The following is a 25,164-nucleotide window of genomic DNA, read 5'->3' as shown; positions in this document are numbered from 1 at the left end:
GAGCCTGTTGCATCTGCCTCCACCATCCCGACCCCCGCCCCAGCCTCCCATTCCAGGTACTCACCACTCTGTGTAAAAACACATGGCCTGCACATCTCCTTTAAACTTTGGCCCAGTCACAATGTTATGCCCCCTAGTCATTGATATTTCCACCATGGGAAAAGCATTTATTTACCCCCTTTATCTAAGAAGGTGTGCCTTTCATAATGTTATATATTCCTTTCAAGTTTCCCCTCAACCTCTACGTTCCAGAGAAAATCCACGCATCATTCTGGTAAATCCAACACATCTGCCATCCTGGTTCTTCAGCGGGTCAGGCAGCACCTCTGGAGAACATGGGTAGGTGACTTTTCATGTCGGGACCTTCTTCTAATTGAATCAGTGAAGGGTCCCGATTTGAAATGCCACCTATCCATGTTCTCCGGAGGTTCTGCCTGGCCTGCTGAGTTACTCCAGCACTTTGTGTCTTTTCTCAGCAAATCAGCATTTGCATGTCCTAGTTCTTGTTGCAAGAACATTTACACCAAGTGTGAAGGGGTCTGGAGTGGGGTTGGGAGCTTACAAAAGAGGCAAGAGCTGTAGAAACCAGCAAGCATAATAGCTCTTGATTTTAATCGGCCCACACTGGCCAACTGGGGAATTCCACGGTCAGGCAGCATCTGGGGAGCGTGTTGGATAGGCAACATTTCAGTATGGACCCTTCTTAGTTTAATATCGTTTATTGTCATGTGTACCAAGGTACAGTGAAAAGCTTTTTGTTGCATGCTAACCAGTTAGCGGAAAGACTATACATGATTACAATTGAGCCGTCCACAGTGTAGATACAGGATAAAAAGAATAATGTTTAGTGCAAGATAAAGTCCAATTAGGTCCGATTAAAGATAGCCCGAGGGCTTCCAATGTGGTAGATAGTAGGTCAGGACTGCTCTCTAGTTGGTGAGAGGATGGTTCAGTTGCCTGATAACAGCTGGGAAGAAACTGTCTCTGAATCTGGAGGTGTGCGTTTTCACACTTCTGTACCTCTTGCCTGGTGGGAGAGGGGAGAGGGAGTGACCAGGGTGAAACTCGTCAGCCTTCAGACGTCCAACCTTAAACATTGTTTATCCATTCATTCGGCAGATGCTGCCTGACCCGCTGAGTTCCTCCAGCACTTTGTGTTTTGCTTGACTCCAACATCTGCGGTTCCCTGTGCTTCTGGTCCTTAGAGGATTAGATATTTGGGCTAATTAAGAATACCAGGGGATGGGAATCTGGTGGTGAAAAGTTTAGTTCAGAGATACAGCGAGGAAACAGGCCCTTCAGACCAGCGAATCCGCACCGCCCAGCGATCCCCGCACTTTAACACTACTCTACACACAGTAGGGACAATTTATATATTTATACCAAGCCAATTAACCTACAAACCTGTACATCTGTGGAGTGGGGGAGGAAACCGAAGATCTCCGAGAAAATTCATGCAGATCAAAGGTGGAACGTATAAAGTCCCTATACGCAAGTACCCATAGTCAGGATCGAACCCAGGTCTTTGGCACTGCAAAGCATTAGCTCTACCACTGTGCCACCGTGCCTCCTGGTTGTTGGAAGTTATTGCTCCATGGGGCGTTTCATTCAGTGGGGCCAAGAGGAGCCGATATACTCACCGAAACACTCAAGAAAGCCTACAAGCTTCTCCTGTTCCTGGATTGGAACAAAGAAAAATACGTGGACCGTTGTAACCAGTAATCACCACTAGAGGCTGCCATTGAGCAGCGCCCACTACCCAGGAGAAACAACAACAAAATTAGAACTTAGAACAACAGTCTGAACAAGGGTCTCAACCCGAAACGTCACCCATTCTGTCTCTCCAGAGATGCTGCCAGTCCCGCTGAGTTACTCCAGCATTTTGTATCTATCCTCAGTGTAAACCAGCATCTGCAGTTCCTTCCTACACATCGAACAATAGAGCACAGGAAGAGGTCCTGCGGCCTACAATGTCCATGCCAATCCTGATGCCCGACTCATAGCTGTCTGCACATGATCCATATCCCTCCATTCCCTGAATATCCACACCTATCTAAACGCCTCCTAAACACCTCTACTGTATTGTACTTGCCTCCACCACCACCTCTGGCAGCTCATTCCAGGCACCTACTACACTGTGTAATAAACTTGCCGCGCACATCTCCTCTAAACTTTGCTCCTCTCACATTAAAGCTATGCCATTTGGTGTTGAATATCTATGTTTCTCATAATTTTATATGCTATCAGAAGTCTGATCTTCAATCCAAGTCAGACCAGCTTTTCCCCTGTAGCTAGTACCTTCTAATCCAGGCATCATTCTGGTAAACCTCCTCCCAACCCTCTCCATAGTCTCCTTATCCTTCCTGATTTAGGATGACCAGAACTGCACTAAAATTGGTGAGTTGTGACTTTTGTTTTTAGAGATAGAACGTGGAAACAGACCCTTCAGCACACCAAGTCCACGCTGACCTGCAATCTCCTCCTACACTAGTTCAGTCCTACACAATATAAACAATTTACAGAAGCCCTTAAGCCTACACACCTGTACCTCTTTGGAGTTGTGGGAGAAAACCAGTGAATACACACACGGTTACAGGGAGAACATACAAACTCTATACAGACAGCACCTGTAGTCAGGATCAACCCTGGATCTCTGGCGCTGTGCCAATAGTATTGTTAGGTTCACCAGTAATGACAGCCCTTTCCACTTATGCTCCTCTGAGCTATATGAGCAAAATATACTTCCTCCATTGGGCCAGACGACATCAGGGATGGAGGTGGAGGTGGAGGCAGATAGATAGTAATGGCGTTTAAGAAGATTGTAGATAGACACATGGAATGGAGGGATGTGGATCACGCATAAACAGATGAGATTATCTTGGCATCATGTTTGGCATAGACAGGATCAGGTCCTTCGATCCACAATGTCTGCGATGAACATGATGCCAAGATCAACTCTTACCTGCCTGTACTTGTTCAATATCCATCCATTCCCTGCATAACCATGTGCCTATCCCAAATCGTCTTCAACACCACTATTGTAGCTGTCTCCACCACCACCCGTGGTAGCTCATTCCATTTGCGTAACTAGAAACATAGAAAATAGGTGCAGGAGGAGACCATTCGGCCCTTCGAGCCTGCACCGCTATTCATTGTGATCATGGCTGATCGTCCCCAATCAATAACCCGTGCCTGCCTTCTCCCCAACTGATCAAGATCCTGCTGTAATTTTTGGTAACCATATTCGCTATCTGCGATACCATCCACTTCCATGTCATCCGCAAACTCACTAATCATGCCATCTACATTCTCATCCAAATTGGTGATATAAACCACAAACAGTAATGGGACCAGCACCAATCCTCGAGGCCACACCTGGTCACAAAACACAAACCACCAGATTCACAGAGTTTCTTCCCAGCTATTATCAGGCAACTGAACCATCCTATCACTAACCAGAGAGTGGTCCTGAGCTACAATCTACCTCATTGGAGACCCTCAGACTATCTTGAATTGGACTTTACTGAACTTTATCTAACACATTGGCGCAGCGGTCGAGTTGCTGCCTTACGTAACCAGAGACTCGGGTTCAATCCTGACTACGGGTGTTGCGTGTACGAAGTTTGTACGTTCTCCCCATGATCTGCGTGGGTTTTCTCCGAGTTCTTTGGTTTCCTCCACACTCCAAAGACGTACAGGTTTGTAGGTTAATTGGCTTGGTACAAATGTTATTTTTTCACACTAGTGTGTGTAATGTACGGGGATCGCTGGTCATCGCGGACACGGTGGGCCAAAGGGCCTATTTCCACGCTGTATCTGTATACTTTGGACAGCTTGATTGTAATAATGTAGTCTTTCTGCTGACTGAATAGCACCCAGCAAAAAAATCTTTTCACTGTATCTCGGTGCACGTGACAACAATAAACTAAACTAAACTATCGTCATTGTTTTTATGATAGACAAACTTGTCAGTGGGGCTCGGAATAATCATTCATTGCATCAAAATGTGTTCAATCCAATAATTCATCACTCTTTTATTTATTCCATTTGGAAAATTAAACAAATAAATTAAGGGAACAATTCAATGCAGAAAGAAACGAAGGGACAATTTATAAAAGTGTATGTAAATGCCCCAGGAAGGGACACATATGTCCAAGTTTTGTACCCGAAACAAAATATTCAAGCCAAGCAAAGTTGCAGGCAATTGTTTCCAGTTTCTAACTTTTGATTAATTGACTCTGTGAGGGGAAACTTTAAGGCATTTATTTGGACCAGGCTGTGAAGATACAAGCATTTGGGATTAAGTCCAAGCTATCTTTCGAGACAGAGCTTGTTTAAAACACTCGGGGTCCGTTTTGCCTGGTCTGAGAGACTTTTCCAGCGTCACCAAGAGATTCTGATGGTGTTCCTTGATGTTGAGAGGATACTTGGATCTCACAAATTCGTACGCTGTCAAGAGATGCATGTTTTGTTTCAACATGAGGAACTGTATGATACAAGTCGGCGCCAAGGAGTACCCATCCCGGCAGTGAACCAGGACTCGCTTCTGTTTCTCTGCTGATGCGCTGATGCAGCCGTTAATGTCCTCGAAGCAATGTTCCTTCAGAGGGAACACGTCATCGTTGGAGAAGTCTCTGATGTTGACCTTGAGTCGAGACCAGCTGTGCTTTACGTTCTTTGTGCAGGTGCATGGGATGAGGGACATGTTGGACTCCTCGGGTAGGTTGCTCATGTCGATGATGCTATCGATGTTGTTTCTGCACAGGACGCGTCCACTGTAGGCGGCGTTCACATTCCCCACGTAAATGTACTCCGTCACCTTGGCGATGACGGGCTCAGAGTACTGTAGCTGCTCGGGGATGCCGCGCTTGCTGTCCTTTGGACTGTCCGTTTTGTTCGCCGTCTTGCGGCTGTGGTTCTTGAGTCTCTTGGAGCCGGTCCTCGAGGGCGGGTTGGAGTCAGACTCCGAGCTGCTGTTCCAAGGCGCTGAGAACCGAGAGAATCTGCTGGAAGACTTGGTCTTGGCCAGGGCTTCGTTGGAACCCGTTAAATTTGATGTCGTTGAGGTTGACCCAGAAGCACAAAAGAGCGAAGCTCTCTCCAAAGATCCCGTGCTGCTAGAGGCTCCAGTAGCCTTGTCCATCTGAAACAAAAAAAGGATGGCAAAAGTGTAAGGGAAAATATCATGAGAAAATATAATTACACTAAAATAAAATAATGCATTGGAAGTAAGTTATTTAAGAATTGGATAGTTTTTGTAAACCGAGTTCTGATACTTTAAGGGTGGCACAGTGACGTATCAGGTAGAATCGTTGCCTCTCAGCGCCAGACACCTGGGTTCAATCTTGACCGTGGGTGCTGTGTATGTGTGAAGTTTGCATGTTCTCCCTTTGACCACGTGGGTTTTCTCCGGGTGCTCTGGATTCCTCCCACATTCCACAGATGTGCAGGTTTGTAAGTTAATTGGCCTCTGTAAGATTGCCCCTGGAGCGTAGGGAGTGGATGTAAAAGAGGGGTAACATAGTGGACCCAATGGGCCGAAGGGCCTGTTTCCATGCTGTATCTCTGAACTAAACCATGGTAAGCATCGCAGTTTGGTTTGGGAAAAGCTCTGCCCAAGGCCACAAGAAATTGCAGAGACTTGTAGATGTAGCCCAGTCCATCACACAGACCAGATTCACCACCATCGAATCCATCTACATTTCACGCTGCCTGGGAAAAGCAGCCAACTAAATCAAGGACTTGTCCCACCCCGGCCATTCCTTCTTCTCCCCACTCCCATTGGTCAGAAGATACAGAAGCTTGAAAGCGAGCACCACCATGCTCAGGAACAGTTTCTTCCCTCTGTTATCAGGCTTCTGAACAGTCCTTCCTTAACATAGAAACATAGAAAATAGGTGCAGGAGTAGGCCATTCGGCCCTTTGAGCCTGCACCGCCATTCAATATGATCATGGCTGACCATCCAACTCAGTATCCTGTACCTGCCTTCTCTCCATACCCCCTGATCCCTTTAGCCACAAGGGCCACATCTAACTCCCTTTTAAATATAGCCAATGAACTGGCCTCAACTACCTTCTGCAGGAGAGAATTCCAGAGATTCACCACTCTCTGTGTGAAAAAGGTTTTCCTCATCTCGGTCCTAAAAGATTTCCCCCTTATCCTTAAACTGTGACCCCTTGTTCTGGACTTCCCCAACATCGGGAACAATCTTCCTGCATCTAGCCTGTCCAACCGCTTAAGAATTTTGTAAGTTTATATAAGATCCCCCCTCAATCTTCTAAATTCTAGCGAATACAAACCGACTCTATCCAGTCTTTCTTCATATGAAAGTCCTGACATCCCAGGAATCAGTCTGGTGAACCTTCTCTGTACTCCCTCTATGGCAAGAATGTCTTTCCTCAGATTAGGAGACCAAAACAGTACGCAATACTCCAGGTGTGGTCTCACCAAGACCCTGTACAACTGCAGTAGAACCTCCCTGCTCCTATACTCAAATCCTTTTGCTATGAATGCTAACATACCATTCGCCTTATTCACTGCCTGCTGCACCTGCATGCCTACTTTTGATGACTGATGTACCATGACACCCAGGTCTCGTTGCATCTTCCCCTTTCCTAATCGGCCACCATTCAGATAATAATCTACTTTCCTGTTTTTGCCACCAAAGTGGATAACCTCACATTTATCCACATTATACTGCATCTGCCATGCATTTGCCCACTCACCCAGCCTATCCAAGTCACCTTGCAGCCTCCTAGCATCTTCCTCACAGCTAACACTGCCCCCCAGCTTCGTGTCATCCGCAAACTTGGAGATGTTGCATTCAATTCCCTCGTCCAAAACATTAATATATATCGTAAATAGCTGGGGTCCCAGTACTGAGCCTTGCGGTACCCCACTAGTCACTGCCTGCCATTGTGAAAAGGACCCGTTTACTCCTACTCTTTGCTTCCTGTCTGCCAGCCAGTTCTCTATCCACATCATTACTGAACCCCCAATACCATGTGCTTTAAGTTTGTATAGTAATCTCTTATGTGGGACCTTGTCGAAAGCCTTCTGGAAGTCCAGATATAACACATCTACTGGTTCTCCCTTATCCACTCTACTAGTTACATCCTCGAAAAATTCTATAAGATTCGTCAGACATGATTTACCTTTCATAAATCCATGCTGACTTTGTCCAATGATTTCACCACTTTCCAAATGTGCTGCTATCCCATCTTTAATAACTGATTCGAGCAGTTTCCCCACTATCGATGTTAGACTAACTGGTCTGTAATTCCCCGTTTTCTCTCTCCCTCCCTTTTAAGCTAGGGTACTGTCCGATTCACTTCGATACCCAAGAGAGAGACCCTGGGACCCTTCTTCAGGTTCTTTCAATTGTTTGGAGACACAGAAATTGCAGCTGCTGGCTTTCAAAAAAAAAGACAAAGTGCTGGAGCATCTTAATTCCTTCTTCCTCTTCATTCCAGGCCACGGATTTCTGTAGAACTTTATTTACAAGCGGTTATTGTCTTGATCCCCGATCTATGTGGTCAAATACAGTATCTAATCCTCTTCAGAGTTTCCACTGCATTTCTTAGCCAACTCCTCAACCCAACCACACGTGGCCATGTTTCTTTACAATGAATACCCGGCTGTACCCGGAGTGAACGATATTCCATGCATAACATATCCCATAATGATACCAATATCCCATGCACAACATCACTGCGTTTACCTGGGATTTCAGGCTGCTTTTAAAATCCTGAGATTCCAAAGCTGCGTATCGCCCGTTTCCGTCCGAGGAGACCGATAGACAGAGGGGTCGGTGTGACCGGACCGGGAGCTTGGGGGTGGAGGTCATGGTTATGTGTTTGTAACCTGGTCTCTCGCTTCTACTCATTCCCAAATCTGGGCATGAACCTGTGGAATAAAAGAGAAAATTGCGAAACATGTCGGAAGCAACTGCAGAAGCTGGTTTTCACCGATGATAAGACACAAAATCCTGCAACATGCTACAGTAGCTCAGCGGGACATGTATCATAGGTACACAAAAAAAGCTGGAGAAACTCAGCGGGTGCAGGTATCATGTCTGGAGAGAAGGAATGGATGACGATTCGGGTCCCCAAAACCTCAATACCCTTCCTATAATAGGGCAACGCAAATTGCACACAATACTCCTCTCAACCCGAAACGTCACCCATTCCTTCTCTCCAGAGATGCAGCCTGTCCCGCAGAGTTAAGGGCCAGTCCCACGTGGGCGTAATTTGCGCGTCATTTACGCGACATCATTTACGTGTTGTGACGCGCATGTGATGCGTGCATGGCGTGCATTACGTGCGCATGGTGCGTGGTGATGTAGGCAGTGACGCACGGTTCCGCGCACCGCCACGGGATTTTGGGATTCACAAAATCTTCGCGCGTCACCTGCGTGACGCACAAATGACACCCACGTGGGACAGGCCCCGACTCCAGCATTTTGTGTCCATCCTCTAACAAAGTAGATAGTTTAGTTCTAGTTTTTCTTATTGTCACATGTACCGAGGTACAGTGAAAAGTTTTTGTTTGCGTGCTATCCAGTCTATATATACATGAATACAATCAAACCGTCCACAGTGCACAGATAAACGTTAATGGGAATAACATTTACGTCCCATAAATGTGTAGCTCATAACGACTGAAGGCAAGCAGAGATCAAGTGGCTCGTGTGGGAAATTATGGCACGGTGACACAGCGGTAGAGTTGCTGCCTTACAGCGCTAGAGACCCGGGTTAGATCATGACCACAGGTGCTGTCTTTATGGAGTTTGTACGTTCTCCTCCCGACCATGTGGGTTTTTTCCAGGTGCTCTAGTTCCTCCCACGTTCAGAAGACATGCGGGTTTAAGTTAATTGGCTTCTGTAAATTGGCCCTATTTTGTAGGATAGAACTCGTGTACGGGGTGATCGCTGGTTGGCGCGGACTCTGTGAGCCGAAGGGCCTGTTTCCACACAGCATCTCTAAACTAAACTAAAGTCATTGTGCCAAACATGAAGCCAAATTAAACTAATCTCCTCTGTCTCCACGTGAATCATATCCTTCCATTCCCCTCCCGCCAAAAAGCCTCTTAAACTCACTATCATATCCAAGATAGACACTGGAGCGACTCAGCAGGTCAGGCGGCATCTCTGGAGGAAAGGAGTAGGTAATGTTTCGGGTTGGAACCCTTCTTCAGACTGAAGGGGGGGGGGGGGGGGGGGGGGGGGGGGGGGGGGGGGGGGAACAAAAGGCCAGGACAAATCAGGTCTGACAACAGATGACCTAGAATGGCCCATTGTTGTGATAGCAAGAGGGATACAAAGATACGAACAGTGGAACTCATAGGATAACTAGGATGGGGGAGGGGGAGAGAGAGAGGAAGGGAGCGGATGGAATGCAGGAATATTTTAGTGAACCAGTATCAGCAGTTCACTTCCTGAGGCTCCAGGCCCCCAACACTCCCCATGTCCTGTACTTCTCCTTCTATCTTTGCCTGTCACACCTGGAGGCGTCCCATTGCAATCTCATTTCAGATTAGGACCCGAGCCTTGACTGATAAAAATAACCGCACCGTGTCTGTGGGCTTTTGTTCTTTATTGAAGAATCAATAATGGAGTTGAGCACGAACTAGTCACCAGGTCAACATCCGTGCAGAAATTTAATTTTCACCAAGTGCTCCAGGCTAATGCCTCTTGTGCCCACTTTCCAGGAGAGGGCAGGCTGCTGCAGTGTGTCTATTCCCAGCCTCAATCATACGAGCCACTTCAGAGAAGCAAACCTGATATTTCTGCCACAATATTTAGAAAGCACACTACGAGCAAAATATGCTCAAATGCATTTACATTTCAGAAGGAAAGGAGGCGTTGTAGACAGATGGAAATGCAGAAGCTGGAATCTTGAGTAAGTTCATAAGTTCTCGGAGCAGAATTCGACCATTCGACCCATCAAGTCTACTCCGCAATTCAATGGTGGCTGATCGCTCTTTTCCTCTCAACCCCAATCTCCTGCCTTCTCCCCACAACCCCCCACACGCTTACTAATCAGGAATCTGTAAATCTCTGTGTTAAAACACAAAGTGCTGCTGGAACTCGGCGGGTCAGGCAGCATCTGTGGAGGGAGTGGACAGGCAACGTTTCACATCGGGACCCTTGTTCAGTCCGGGGGTGGGGGCAGGAGTGGGGAAGCTGGAAAAGAGAGGTGGGGGCAGGACCAAGACTGATAAGTGATAGGTGGATATAGGGCAGAGGGGTTTTGAAAGGCAGATGGGTAGACAAAGGCTAGAGATGAAAAAGAGACCTAAGGATGTCAGATATAGAGATGGGTGAATTAAAATTAATTGAAAGATACAGCATGGAAACAGGCCCTTCGGCCCATCGACCATTGATCACCACTGACCATCGTTCTATGTTATCTCACTTTCTCACCCAGTTCCTACACACTATGGGTAATTTTCAGAGGCTAGTTAACCAACAAACCCGCACATCTTTGAGATGTGGGAGGAAACCTGGAGCACCCGGAGGAAACCCACGTGGTCGCAGGGAGAACGTGCAAACTCCACACACAGATACCGCCCGAGGTCAGGATCGGACCCGAGTCTCCTGCGCGGTTAGACAGCAGTTCTACCCGCTGCGCCACTGTTGCAAGAAAGACTTCAGGCTGATGTAGAAATAAAATTCAAGAGATTCTAGGGAAGGTTGTCAATCAGACAGTGAGCCATCTTTTTTAGAGTCTTAGGTGTGAAGGTAGGGAGGGGGATTCTCCACAAAATATACAAAAAATCTTGTTCTTACCAACGGATAGTAATCAACTGGCTTCCTATGGCAACAGCCACTGTCGTTTTTGCTTGTGGAATCTTTTGTCCAACCCCAGGTCTTGTGAATAATATACATATCTTCATTCTTGGTAATAAAACTATGGTCAATTCAAACCCACTGCTACAAACCCTATGAGAACGGTGACTCGGGGTAGTTCCTTTTACTTTACAAAGCATGTACCACGTGCTTAGCACGATAACAAAGTTACTGGCTAAACATTAACACAAAGAGTAGTGCGTGTGTGTGTGTGCGTGTGTGTCTCGAGACAAAAGCACCAAAGTGATCAGCCTGAAATGTGGCCGCTTACTCTGGTGATCTTGTCTTTTTATGTCCGTCACCAGGGTAAACAGTGGCCTTCTCCAGCCCGACACTAGATTGGCCGAACCTCCGAATCTAGCAAACATATTGCTCAGGTTCCCATTTGCTTTTTGCAATTAAAAGCGTTTGTTATTGCAAGCAAAGCCAGGCGTTGAAGAGATTCACAGAGGGTGCAAGCTGAGTGGGAGGGAGTGAAGCACGCACTCTCCGTGGCAAAATGTGGGATGAATGGGTGGGAGGAGGAGGGAGAGACATGCCAGGGAATTGCAGATGTCAATGGAAGAGGAATGGGAAGCAGTCAGTGATAGGGAGAAACATGGGAGGGGGAGATGGAGAGAGAGAGAGAGATGGAGGAGAGAGAGAGAGAGAGAGAGAGAGAGAGAGAGAGACAGAGAGAGAGACAGAGAGAGAGAGAGAGAGAGACAGAGAGAGAGAGAGAGAGAGAGAGAGAGAGAGAGAGAGAGAGAGAGAGAGAGAGAGAGAGAGAGAGAGAGAGAGAGAGAGAGAGAGAGAGAGAGAGAGAGAGAGAGAGAGAGAGAGAGAGAGAGAGAGAGAGAGAGAGAGAGAGAGAGAGAGAGAGAGAGAGAGAGAGAGAGAGAGAGAGAGAGAGAGAGAGAGAGAGAGAGAGAGAGAGAGAGAGAGAGAGAGAGAGAGAGAGAGAGAGAGAGAGAGAGAGAGAGAGAGAGAGAGAGAGAGAGAGAGAGAGAGAGAGAGAGAGAGAGAGAGAGAGAGGGAGAGAGAGAGAGAGAGAGAGAGAGAGAGAGACAGAGAGAGAGAGAGAGAGAGAGACAGAGAGAGAGAGAGAGAGACAGAGACAGAGAGAGACAGAGAGAGAGAGACAGAGAGACAGAGAGACAGAGAGACAGAGAGACAGAGAGACAGAGAGACAGAGAGACAGAGAGACAGAGAGACAGAGAGACAGAGAGACAGAGAGACAGAGAGACAGACACACATGGACAGACACACATGGACAGACACACATGGACAGACACACAGACACACATGGACAGACACACATGGACAGACACACATGGACAGACACACATGGACAGACACACATGGACAGACACACATGGACAGACACACATGGACAGACACACATGGACAGACACACATGGACAGACACACATGGACAGACAGAGAGTAATAGACACACGCACACATATACAGATGGAGAAAGAGAGACAGAGAGACACACACAGACACGGACACAGAAAAAGACAGAGGCAGGGATAGAATAAAGGTTTAAAGGGATATAGGTCAAACACAAGCAGGTGGGACTTGGGTAGATGGGGCATTTTGGTCGGCATGGATGAGTTGGGCTGAAGGGCCTGCTTCGCTGCGCTATATGACTGTTACTCTTGACAACATAACAAGGGTCACATTAAGTTAAGATCATGATGTATTTTGGGCAATAGATGGTCATCCTTGGAGCATCTGCAGAGTGAAGGTGAAACCTAGGGCCTGTATGAAAGCAGGAGCATTGTGATTGGGGTAACATACTGTACATCCATATCTACACTCCAGCCAATCTTGCGTTAAGTAACACAGATCTGCCCGATAATCTCGGTACAGCTGACACCCTCCAAAACAAATGATTCCCAAAGCAATGCGGGAGAGAGTACAAACCTGCACCACAATCTGAATGAGGAGTGGAGAGCGGTAAACAGTCACGGATCTTCAATATTTGTAGGAGGTTCTTAGCTATCATTCCTGTAGAAAAAAAGCACAAAAGTCAATAAGTTTGTGATGTGTAAAAAGGAACTGCAGATGCTGGTTTAAACCAAAGATAGACACAAAACGTCACCCATTCCTTCTCTCCAGAGATGCTGTCTCTCCCGCTGAGTTACTCGAGCATTTTGTGTCTAACCAAGTTTGTGATCATTTATATTTCTCACTTTAAATTCAGTCATAGTAAGTAGAATGGTAGAGAACAGGAACAGGCCCTTTGGCCCACAATGTCCGTGCTGAACATGATGCCAAGACCACAAGACGCAATGAGGGACTATCCGAACTGGAATGAATAAGTTTGTAACTTCGACGGCAGTGGACTTGTGGCGACTCTTTGCGTACTTTGTGCATCGAATGCCCACACAAAGAATTTCACTGTACCTAGGTACATTTAGTTTCGTTTAGAGATACAGTGCGGAAACAGGCCCTTTGGTTCACCGAGACGGCGCCGACTGGCGATCCCCGTACACTAGTGCTACCCTACATACCAGCGGCAATTTACAATCTTTGCAGAAGCCAATTAACCTACAAACCTGCCTGTCTTTGGAGTGTGGGAGGAAATCGGAGCACCCGGGGAAAACGTACACGTTCACAGGGACAATGTACAAACTCAATAACAGAGGGGAGGAAGCTGGCGGTGCTCGCTTTCTGTACGTACAGTAAGATAAAGGGTTGTGTAGCTTTTGCCCAAGAGGAGTGGGGAGACGAAGGAATGACCGGGGTGGGACAAGCCTTTGATTATGTTGGCTGCTTTTCTGAGGCAGTGTGAAGTGTAGATGAAGTAAACAGTGTCCACAAATGCTGTCCGATCTTCTCAATGTTTTCAACATTTTCTGTTTTTATTGTGGAAATCTGGTAGGTTTTTATTTTAATATACATAATGCTAAGATACTTTGTCAACCTGCCAGAGATGAAGACAAATAAAAGATACCTCCTGCAAGAGCAGTCTACACAAGGGTAATCATTACAATGTGAGCAGTCAATGAATGGCTGCTGTATCGTTACACTGCATGGATCAATTATTATGAAATTGCCATCCATCATTCAAAGATAACAGCAATTCCCAGCACTATTTACATTAATGTCTGTCAAAGCATTGCTCAATATTCTAAAAACTGTTATTTCTAATCATCAACATACTCCTCTGTGAGTTTGCCATGTGAAGATTTAGTTTAGTTTATAGATACAGTGCGGAAACAGGTCCTTCGACCCACCGAGTCAACACCGACCAGCGATCCCCGCACATTAACACTATCCTGCACACACGAGTGACAATTTACACATACACCAAGCCAATTAACCTATATTACCTGTACGTCTTTAGAGTGTGGGAGGAAACCGAAGATCTCGGAGAAAACACACGTGGTCACGGGGAGAACGTACAAAATCCCTACAGACAGCAGCCGTTGTCGGGATCGAACCCGGGTCTCGCTAAGATGGTGTGGCTTTTCCTACAAATCAACAGTAACTATGCTGCATAGGTATCTAATTGACAGTAAGCGCTTGCGATGTCCTGAAAGGGGCAACATGATGAAACGCAACTGTGAGCCCTTTTTTGCTCCTGAACCAACTGTATAAAATCTGACCCTCAAAATTACATACTTCGGGACATCATTACTATCTGTGGGATGTCCAGTTTGTAGTTGCAATTATTTGGGTTAAAAAGGAGCCAATTGTGGCTCAAAACCTTCATACATTTCACAATGGGGGTCAAAAACATCACCCATTTCGCATTCCTACATGGAGAAACCAGGAAGAAATAGTTGAGATTTCCAGTTCCTTGGTGTTAATATTGCCAATGAACTATCGTGGACCAGACACATCAAACCAACAGCCAAGAAGGAACCCTCTACTAGCTTTGGGTGACCGAGGAAATTTGGACTGTCTCCAATAATTCATAAACTTCTACAAATACACCATAGAAATTATTTAGGTCTGGAGCAGTCTGAAGAAGGGTTTTGGCCCGAAACGTTGACTATTTCCTTCGCTCTATAGATGCTGCTGCACCCGCTGAGTTTCTCCAGCATTTTTGTGTACCCACCATAGACATTATACTGCCGGGTTGCATCAAGCTCGGTTTGGGAACAGCTCTGCCCAAGACCATAAGTAATTGCAGAGAGTTGTGGATGTAGCCCAGTTGATCACACAAACCAGACTTCCCACCATTGATTCCCATTACACTTCACGTTGCCTCAGAAAAGCAGCCAACACAATCAAAGACTTGGCCCACCCGGTTATTCCTTCTTCTCCCCGCTAACATTTGGCAGGAGGTACAAAAGCTTGAAAGTGCGCATCATCAGAGTCAGGAACTGTTTCTTCCCCTCTGTGATCAGCCTTCTGAACAGTTCTTCCATAAGCCAGGGTACTGTCCCATTCAGCTCGACCCCATTGAGGACATTGGACTCGGTCTCTGGAACTGATGCGCTGCAATGCTGAGAACTATATTCTGCACTGTTTCTCCACTGTGCTCTACCAATTGTATGCGAGTGTGACTTAATTGTATTCAGGCATAGTATTATTTGATTGAAGGACAAGCAAAGCAAAGCTTTTCACTGTAGCTTGGTACACATGACAATAATAAACTTGAACCTCACAGCAGATGCTGGTTTACAAGGGGAAAAAATGCAAAAGTGCAGGAGTAACTCAGTGGGGCAGGCAGTGTCTCTGGAGGACATGGATAGGGGACATTTTGGATCCTTCTTTAGACTGATTGCAGAAGGGGGGAGAAAGCTGGAAAAGAGATGGGAGCTAGGAATTCTCCCATATACTAACGACACATCGGTTTGTAGATTCAATTGCGTAAATTGCCCCGAGGTGTAGGGAGTGGATGGGAAAGTGGCATAACACAGAACTAGTGCGAATGGGTGATTGACGGTCGGCATGGAGTTGATGGGTCGAAGTATTAAAGGTACTAATAATTTAATATTGAAAGCACCATAATTGGAGTTGGATCTTTTGTTCATATGATGACTAGTAGCCAGCGGGTGCTGCAGGTGAAATGCAGCTATTACCTCACAAGCTAGAAAGAGGAACACTGTTCTTTATTGAGTGCCCTATGCTTCCATTTTGTGAGAAACACAATATTTTAACCGCACGCATCCCCCATGCTGGTCCCACACCAAACCGGCCTCCATCAAAGGGGCTGGGGAAGTTTTGGGGAAAATTGGCCTTTTCTTTAGAATATAATATGGCAGAGAAAAATTGGGGAAAAGCCTATCCGGGCGGCAGTACAGTGACGCAGCGGGTAGCGCTGCTGCCTCACAGCGCCAGAGACCCGGGCTCAATCCTGACCTCGGGTGCTGTCTGTGTGTGGAGTTTGCACGTTCTCCCTGAGACCGCATGCGTTACCTCCGGGTGCTCTGCTTCCTCCCACGTCCCAAAGATGTGCGGGTTTGTAGGTTAATCGGCCCCCTGTAACATTTCCCCTTAGTGTGTAGGGAGCGGATGTGAAAGCGGGATCACATAGAGCAGGTGAGAACGGGTGATCGTTGGTCAGCACGGACTCGGTGGGCTGAAGGGCCTGTTTTCATGCTGTATCTTTCAATCAATTTCAATTCACTCCTCTTCTCTCCTTATCTGACCCTTCTGTCTCTCTTTCACCTCTGTCTATCCATCAAAACTCCCCTCCCCTGTATCCACCTATCACTCATCAGGCTTTGTCCTGCAGCCCCCTCTTTTCTAGCATTCTGCCCCCTGATCAATGGTCAGCGCGGATGCAAAGGGCCGAAGGGCCTATTTCTATACTGTATTTTTCAATCAATGAAAATATTAGATGCATCATTAACTTTACACTAAAGGCACCATAATCCAATCTTTCACTCTGCACCCGACTCAGTTTGAGTCTGTAACCCATTCTTTGGAGCCTGATGGGGTTACGTAACAACTGCTATGCTGGTCTCATTAGCAGCACAGCAAAGATAGAGACAAAGTGCTGGAGCAACTCAGCGGGCCAGGCAGCATCTCTGGAAGAAAAGGACGGGTGACGTTTCGGGTCGGGACCCCTCCTCAGTCTGACATCATAGCTCAGTACAACACAGGAACAGGCCCACAATGTCCATGCCGAACATGCTACTAAGTCTAATTCGTATCTGCCTACTCATAATCCATATCCCTCCATGTACCTGTACATGTAACTGTACAAAACGCTCTCAAATCTCCAATTAAATCTGCCTCCACCACCACCACCTTTCAATCAATTTCAGCAGCAAGTTCTGGGCCCCAACCACCTTCTGTGTAAACAAACATGCCCTGCACATCTCCTTTAAACTTTGTCCCTCTCACCTTAAGGCAATGCCCTGTAGTATTTTATATTCATTTTAGTATTTGGGTAAAAGGTTTTGACTGTCTACCCTAACTATGCCTCTCATATGTTATATATCATTTAGGTATCCTCTCAGCTTCTGTCATTCCAGGGAAAACGATCCAAGTCGCTCTAACCTCTCCCCGTAGTTTATATTCCCTAATCCAGGAATCATTCTGGTAAACCTCCTCTTCATCCTCTCCAACAGCCTCCTGTAATGGGGCGACCAGAACTGCACATAATACACCAAAAGCAGCCAAATTAAAACCCTACAAATTAGCATCGTGACTTCCTGACTCTTATACTCAATGCCCACTGCATGCTTTCGTTATCACTCTATCTACCAGTGCTGCCAGGTTCAGGGGGTTATCGACTTGGACCCCAACCTCCCTCTGTACATCAATGTTGCTAAAGGTTTTGCCATTAATTGTATATTTTCTCCTTGTATTCAATCTCCCACCTCCCATTTGCTTGGACTAAACTCCATCTGCCACTTCCCCATCCATTGATCTATATCCCGCTGTATACTTTGAAGCCTTCTTCACATTTCATGACCGCAGAAAACTTGGTGCCATCTGCAAACTTACTAACCAATCCATCTACATTTGCATCCAAGTAATTATATACTTATCGCAAATGACAGAGGTTCTGGCATAGAACCCTGAAACAATTCATCCAAAATATTGTATATTAAGATATTTTAAATTCAAATGAAGATTATCCTGACAGTACACAATCTTTTCATGGTTATAGTGCCAAACATCCCTACCTTTGGTCCCATTTCCCTTTGAGTTCAACTTGTTGTTCAGAAGCTTGAGAACGAGCAAGTCTTTGTTCCATTTCTCCACTGGTTCCATGTTTTAGACCTCCTGAAAGTTCACAAGGAGAACAAACGTCAGCGATTGATTCACAACTGTGGCAAAGATGTGCCTGAACTACCCAAGTTCAACTTCTCTGTTCCTCACCCAGAAAACCCTACGCGATGATGACCTTTTGATAATGGCACAAAAACATCTGGATGACCAAACATCAAGAGTCAACAACGTTCATAGGTCCATAAGTTCTAGGAGCTGAATTAGGCCATTCGGCCCATCAAGACTACTCCGTTCAATCATGGCTGATCCATCATTCCCTCTCAACCCCATTCTCCTGCCTTCTCCCCATAACCCTTGACAGCGGTACTAATCAAGAATCTCCACCTTAAAAATACACAATGACTTGGCCTCCACAGCCCTCTGTGGCAATGAATTCCACAGATTCACCACCCTCTGACCAAAGAAGCTCGTACTCATCTCCTTTCTAATGGTACATCCTTTTATTCTGAGGCTATGGCCTCAGGTCCTAGAATCACCCACTGGTGGAAACATACTCTCAATATCCATTCTATCCCAGGCCTTTCACTATTCAGTAAGTTTTAATGTCCCATTAAAGCATGAGAAATTACTTATTCTGTTACAGCCAATAGAACTATGAAGTTCCTCCTTTCCATGACATACCAGGTTTGTAAACACAATACTCATAGATAACATATAATACACAAAACAAAATTAAATCAATTAATAACCTCCAATACTACTACAAAAAATCCCAAAGTCCATTTTTCTTTAAGAGATACAGCACGGAAACATGCCCTTCAGTCCACCAAGTCCTTGCCGACCAGCGATCAGCTGGTACACTGGTTATATCCTACACACTATGGACAATTTACGGAAGCCAATTAACCTACAAACCTGCGTGTCTTTGGAACGCGGGAGCAGACCAGAGCACCAGGAGAAAACCCACGCGGTCACGGGAGAACGTATAAACTCCATACAGCTCCCATATTCAGGATGAAACCTGGGTCTCTGACACTGTGAGGCAGCAACTCTACCATTGCACCACTGTGCTGCCCTAAGGTGCAACCAAACACAGTCCACAGTTCATAGTTTAGTCAGTGTTTGTCGTGTTCAAGTGCCTGATGGCTGTTGGGAAGATGATGTTCCTGAACATAACACCTTTCAGACTCCTGTACCTGCTTCCCGATAGCAGGAGCGTAATGAGCCCCTGGCCAGGGTGGTGTGGGTCTCTGATGATGCTGGCTGCACTTTTTGAGGGGAGCCTCCTTTAGAACCCTTCGATGTTGGGGTTAGTACCTAGACATCAATCTCCCAAAGTACCAGCTAGAATTCCATCTGCTGGTTGCTGAGACATTAGCTGAATATTTCGTAGATTTGGCACAACACTGGACAATACATGATAATTGTTGAGATATCCTTGAATTGGGTAGCACTGCCTATTTGGGTTTCCTCCAATGTGTAGTTAATCGGCCTCTGTAAATTGCCCCCCTCGTGACTTGGGAGGGGATGCGAAAGTTGGATAACAGAACTAGTGTGAACAGAACGGGTGATCGATGGTCGGCGTGGACTTGGTGAGCCGAAGGGTGTGGTGCCGTGCTGTATCTCTAAATACTTGAACCAATGAACCATATGGCTTGGGTGCAATGCCTGATTTCTCCTGGTCATTATATCTTGAGTCTACCCATTAACTTTAATATTCGAAAATCTCCTTCATCTCCCCATTACATTTACAACAGACACTTCCAGGAAAGTGGAGGGCTGTCAGCATCCAAGTGGGACTGCAGGCAAGTTGAACACACCGAGTACACGCCACTTCAGCAACAATCCAGCAGCTACACAATCTGTGTCCACAACATCTGTGCCCACAACAGTAGCCTGACTAACCAGCCATTTACGTACAGTTGTCACAATGTTCAACCCAAAATAGTGGGTGTTTAATTTGCTCCAATATTTTACTTCCGATTCACTAAAAAGAAAATGCACATCACATTTTAAAGATAGAAGTAATGCAATTTTCAGTGGAAACAAAGAACCGTGAACAAAATGTGTAGAAAGGAACTTCAGCTGCTGGTTTGTACCGAAGATAGACACAAATTGCTGGAGTAACTCAGCGGGTCAGGCAGCGTCTCTGGGGAGAAAAGATGGTGACGTTTCGGGTCGGGATCCTTCTTCGGACTCACAGCACCAAAGATCCGGGTCTGAAATCTGAAGAAGGGACGCGACCCAAAACATCACCGATCCATGTACTCCAGAGACAATGCCTGATCCGCCCAGTTACTCCAGCACTTTGTATCTGTCTTAAGAGTTAACTATCTGCTGATTTAAATATATATTCATACTAACAACCACCACCACAACCTGAAAAAAAAATCACCTCTTTTAATTGGATACAATAATAACGACATCATTATATTGAATACCAAGCATCATCATTGTGTACCAAACCTTATAATTAAAAAACTATATTTGTTGAAATTATACATTCAAGTATAGAATGGAATTTCAGAGATTGGATCAAGAATTATAATTGTTTTATGTTATGGTTTCAAGCTTTTGAGTAATTATTTATGTAGCAGCTCTGTCCTAATGCATATTCTTGTTCAGTGCCCATGTTGTTCTGCTATCATTCATTACAATTGCCCCACTCTTTTAAATCTATATTCTAACACTAGCATTCCGCCACACGTTATTCCCTTCATCTTGTATCCGTACATTGTGGACGGCTTGATTGTAATCATGTATAGTCTTTTTACTGACTGGACAGCATGCAATAAAAAAGCTCTTCACTGTACCATGGTACACGTGACAATAATTAACTAAACTTGGTCGGCATGGGCAAGTTAGGCTGATGGGGCTATGACTCCATTTAAGGACCCCACCATTGCCTGAACTATCTTCAAACAACACCTCAACATTCAACCGTTCGGCCCTTCGAGCTAGCACCGCCATTCAATGTATTCATGGTTGATCAGCCACAATCAGTACCCTGTTCCTGCCTTCTCCCCATATCCCTTTACTCCGCTATCCCTAAGAGCTACAATTATATTGGAGGCCATAGAATCATCCAGTGTGGAAACAGTCCGTTCAGGCCCAATTTGCCCATGCCGGCCAACATGCCCCATCTACACTAGTCCCACCTGCCCATAACCCCCTAAACCTATTAGAGTATAGATACCACTCTGGCATCTTTTTCATCGCTCTACCTTTTATACTTCTGTTTAGCTCCATTGGATTCATGTATCGTATTATCTACTTGATTGGTTAGCATGTGAACTGAAGCTTTCCACTGTAACAGGACACAAGAGTCAAGAGAGTGACAAGAGTGTTTTCATAACATCATAAGACATAGGAGCTGAATTAGGCCATTCAGCCCATGATGTCTGCTCCACCTTTCAATCATAGCTGATCTATTTTTCCCTCTCAACCCCATTCTCTTGCCTTCTCTCCATAACCTTTGATGGCTTTGCAAATCAGGAACTTTTCAACCTGCACTTTTAAAATATCCAATGACTTGGCCTCCACTACTGTCTGTGCCAATGAATTGCACAGACTCTCCACCCTCCGGCTAAAGAAATTCCTCCGCATCTCCATTCTAGAGGCACATCCTTTTATTCTGAGGCAGTGAGTGTCCTCTGGTCCTAGACTCTCCCACTACTGGAAACATCCTCTCCACATCCACCCTATCTAGGCCTTTCATTATTCAGTAGTTTTCAAAGAGATCTCCCTCATCCTTCTAAACTCCAGCGAGTACTGGCCCAGAGCCCAAGCCATATTGTCAAATGTACCAAAACGGAACAATTGCATTCATGCATGGAGTAACACTGCCTGTGATAATAATAACCCTTAAACATCCTTTGATCTCCTTTTGAATGGGTTCATTTCACTTTTGTCTGGCCAAAGGATTTGAGTATAGGAGCAGGGAGGTTCTACTGCAGTTGTACAGGGTCTTGGTGAGACCACACCTGGAGTATTGTGTACAGTTTTGGTCTCCAAATCTGAGGAAGGACATTATTGCCATAGAGGGAGTGCAGAGAAGGTTCACCAGACTGATTCCTGGGATGTCAGGACTGTCTTATGAAGAAAGACTGGATAGACTTGGTTTATACTCTCTAGAATTTAAGAGATTGAGAGAGGATCTTATAGAAACTTACAAAATTCTTAAGGGGTTGGACAGGCTAGATGCAGGAAGATTGTTCCCGATGTTGGGGAAGTCCAGGACAAGGGGTCACAGCTTAAGGATAAGGGGGAAATCCTTTAAAACCGAGATGAGAAAATCTTTTTTCACACAGAGAGTGGTGAATCTCTGGAACTATCTGCCGCAGAGGGTAGTTGAGGCCAGTTCATTGGCTATATTTAAGAGGGAGTTAGATGTGGCCCTTGTGGCTAAGGGGATCAGGGGGTATGGAGAGAAGGCAGGTACGGGATACTGAGTTGGATGATCAGCCATGATCATATTGAATGGCGGTGCAGGCTCAAAGGGCCGAATGGCCTACTTCTGCACCTAATTTCTATGTTTCTATGTACAAGGCCACAGGAGGAGTAGATTGGGGTAAATGCATGGAGCCTTTTGCCCAGAGTAGGGGAATTGAGAACAAGAGGATATAGGTTTAAGGTGAAGGGGTGATAAGATTTAATAGGAACTTTGGTGTAACTTTTTTTTTTTTTACACAATAGGGTGGTAGGTTCATAGAACGAACTGCCCGAGGAGGTACTTGAGGCAGGTTCTATCATAACATTTAAGAGACAATTGGACAGGTACATGGATAGGAAAGGTTTAAAGGGAAATGGAAGATAGACACAAAAGGAGTAACTCAGGGAGACAGGCAGCATCTCTGGAGAGAAGGAATGGGTGATGTTTTGAGTTGAGACCCTTCGTGAGAGGGATATGGGCCAAGTGGGGCCAGGTGGGATTAGTGTGGATGGGGCATGTTGGTCCGTGTTAGCTTGTAGTACATCGAGGTACAGCTCGAACATTTGTCGGCTCTGGGCCAGTGATTGTATTTTGTGCACATACACAATTAAAACAGTGGGATCTGGCAGCAGCGGTCAGTCACTAGGGGTTACAGAGAACACCCGACCAATTCCTGGTCAGACAATCGGCGATCGTGTGTGACCGGAATGTGAATTTGAACGCCAAGCATCGCTGGCGTCTTGCAGTTAGTTGCCTCTGGAAGCAAACTCGACAATGTGCAATAAACCCTGAATGACGGGATTTCTTTTTGCAACAACAGCCTGCTCTGTCTGAGCCGTAGCAAGTCGTGGTACGCTGATCTCTCTCTCTCTCTCTCTCCCCACACTCTCCTTGCTCTGTTGACAATGAGAGCAGGCGCTTCAATGCGTTTGTTTGACCATCTCCGCCCTTGTTCTCTGGTGAGCCCGCTGCCTCGGCTCTTGCCACCAGCCGTTTACACTATGTAACCGACGCCTCAAATCCGCATGTGTCGCCCCCTTATCATGAAGCATCTGCAGTTCCTGGTGTCTCCCATCATCTTTATGCGGGGTTTCAAGCACGTCAGCCAAAAAAATAGACGCGGGGAACAGATTGCATATTTTAAAATACCCCTTCCTTCCCTTTAATAACACTCCACAATGGCCAGCGTTATATGTATGTTTTTTTTAAAAACACAAACCATACACTATGCATCTGATAATCTTGGGTCGCTTCTAAAACATAACGAATTACTTTTTATGCAAAGCAAGATAAGAAAGGTGCATTTCCATTCCCATTGAAGAATGCCCAGTATTGAACATACATTCCCTGCAAAGAAAGCATCGCGTAAATGATTCAATTTGCAGCGGCCGTGGTTAGCGGTAATGTTCTGGATGTCCCTCCAAGCTCTGCCACTCAGCCCGGTCGACCGCGCGTTCGCAAGGAAGCAGAACGATTATCAAAGCGGGTCTCGGATTGTTCACAGACGCAACACGCAACGCCAACAACCAGGCAAGGGACGAGCAAGTACAAATTGCATTTTTATCTTATTCTTAAATCTTACCTTGCGATCTGAAATTGCATTATTTTAAGATGGGGCAATAAAAGGGCATCAAATGGAAATGTAAAAACAATGCAACGTCCTGCCTTGCATTTTGCAGCTAGCATTTACAAATATCATACAGATAAATTAAAAAAAAAAAAATCACTGCGGGTTAAAATTAATTTGACAACAGGTACAAATGCATTGAGCGGAGAAGCGTGGTGTAAACAGACTTTAGAGTTCTCCCCACCTGACAGAGACGTGAAATTCGGTACAAATATAATTAGCCATCCACCAATATCACGACACACAGTTTCTTCCGTCTGTTCCCTTCCGAGAGGTTGCTATCGACCCCCTCTGATTGGAAACTCCCAACACATCATCAGCCCGTGTTGAACAATTGGGATGCCGCGTTGCAGCAATTGGCTGCTTCACCCTGGATACAGTTGGGTCATGTCAGCACGCAACTGACGAAATCCTCAGACACCCGAATTAGGAGCTTCTCGGTGGGCGGGCTGCCCTAACCAGTCATCAAATGGGTCGCCAAATAAGGGAAATCCTCAAACGCCTACTCACCCCCACCCCCCCCCCCTCTCTCTCTCTCTCTCTCTACACCCACACACAGGGAAAACTCAAAGGCACTCCCGAGAGAACATCCCACCCTTGTATCAACTCTTCCAATCTTCTATATTCTTGCCATCTATAGTGTGGGGGAGACCGGGTAGAAGTGCTGTATATAAGATTACGTGAGGCATGCATAGGGTTGACAGTCAGAACCCTTTTTATCCCCCAGGGTGGAAACATCAAATACTACAGGGCATAGCTTGAAGGTGAGAGGGGCAAAGTTTAAAGGAGATGTGCGAATATGTATTTACACAGGTGAATGGGAAAGCGCTGCCAGGGGTGGGTGTGGTGGGATAGAGGCATTTTAGAGACTTTTGGATAAACACATAACAGCCACTGTATTGCAAGATCCAAAAGCAGGCAGATGGAGATGGGGTATCTTTGTTGGCATGAGCAAGTTGCCTCTCTCTGTGCCCTCTCTCTCTCTGCCCTCTTTCTCTGTGCCCTCTCTCTCTGCCCTCTCTCTTCTCTCTCTCTCTGCCCTCTTTGCCCCTTCTCTCGCTGCCCTCTCTCTGCCTCCTCTCTCTCTCTATATATATATATATATATATATATATATATCTTTCAT

General features: G+C 45.8%; 1 protein-coding gene across 3 annotated transcripts; it reads right to left on the bottom strand.

The window, feature by feature from the left end:
- Positions 1 to 440: 440 nt before the first annotated feature.
- Positions 441 to 24,502, bottom strand: LOC129705747 (dual specificity protein phosphatase 7). Of its 3 annotated transcripts, none has more exons than XM_055649522.1 (5): positions 23,994 to 24,203; positions 17,934 to 18,033; positions 12,763 to 12,846; positions 7,722 to 7,906; positions 442 to 5,143 (listed from the first exon to the last, which is right to left on the bottom strand). In XM_055649522.1, exons 2-5 carry the CDS (start codon positions 18,019 to 18,021, stop codon positions 4,301 to 4,303), a joined length of 1,200 nt encoding a protein of 399 aa, XP_055505497.1. In that variant the 5' UTR covers positions 18,022 to 18,033; positions 23,994 to 24,203; the 3' UTR covers positions 442 to 4,300. The 3 variants fall into 3 exon arrangements, with proteins under 3 accessions (XP_055505498.1, XP_055505497.1, XP_055505496.1); XM_055649521.1 differs by lacking the exon at positions 23,994 to 24,203 and adding an exon at positions 24,223 to 24,502 and having other exon boundaries at positions 443 to 5,143; XM_055649523.1 differs by lacking the exons at positions 12,763 to 12,846; positions 17,934 to 18,033; positions 23,994 to 24,203 and adding an exon at positions 10,792 to 11,145 and having other exon boundaries at positions 441 to 5,143.
- Positions 24,503 to 25,164: the final 662 nt, after the last annotated feature.

This window comes from Leucoraja erinacea, chromosome 18, assembly GCF_028641065.1.
Source record: "Leucoraja erinacea ecotype New England chromosome 18, Leri_hhj_1, whole genome shotgun sequence".
Classification (NCBI taxonomy): domain Eukaryota; kingdom Metazoa; phylum Chordata; class Chondrichthyes; order Rajiformes; family Rajidae; genus Leucoraja; species Leucoraja erinaceus.
Note: the sequence above shows the minus strand (reverse complement) of the source record. Positions and strands in the feature narration are given on the sequence as shown.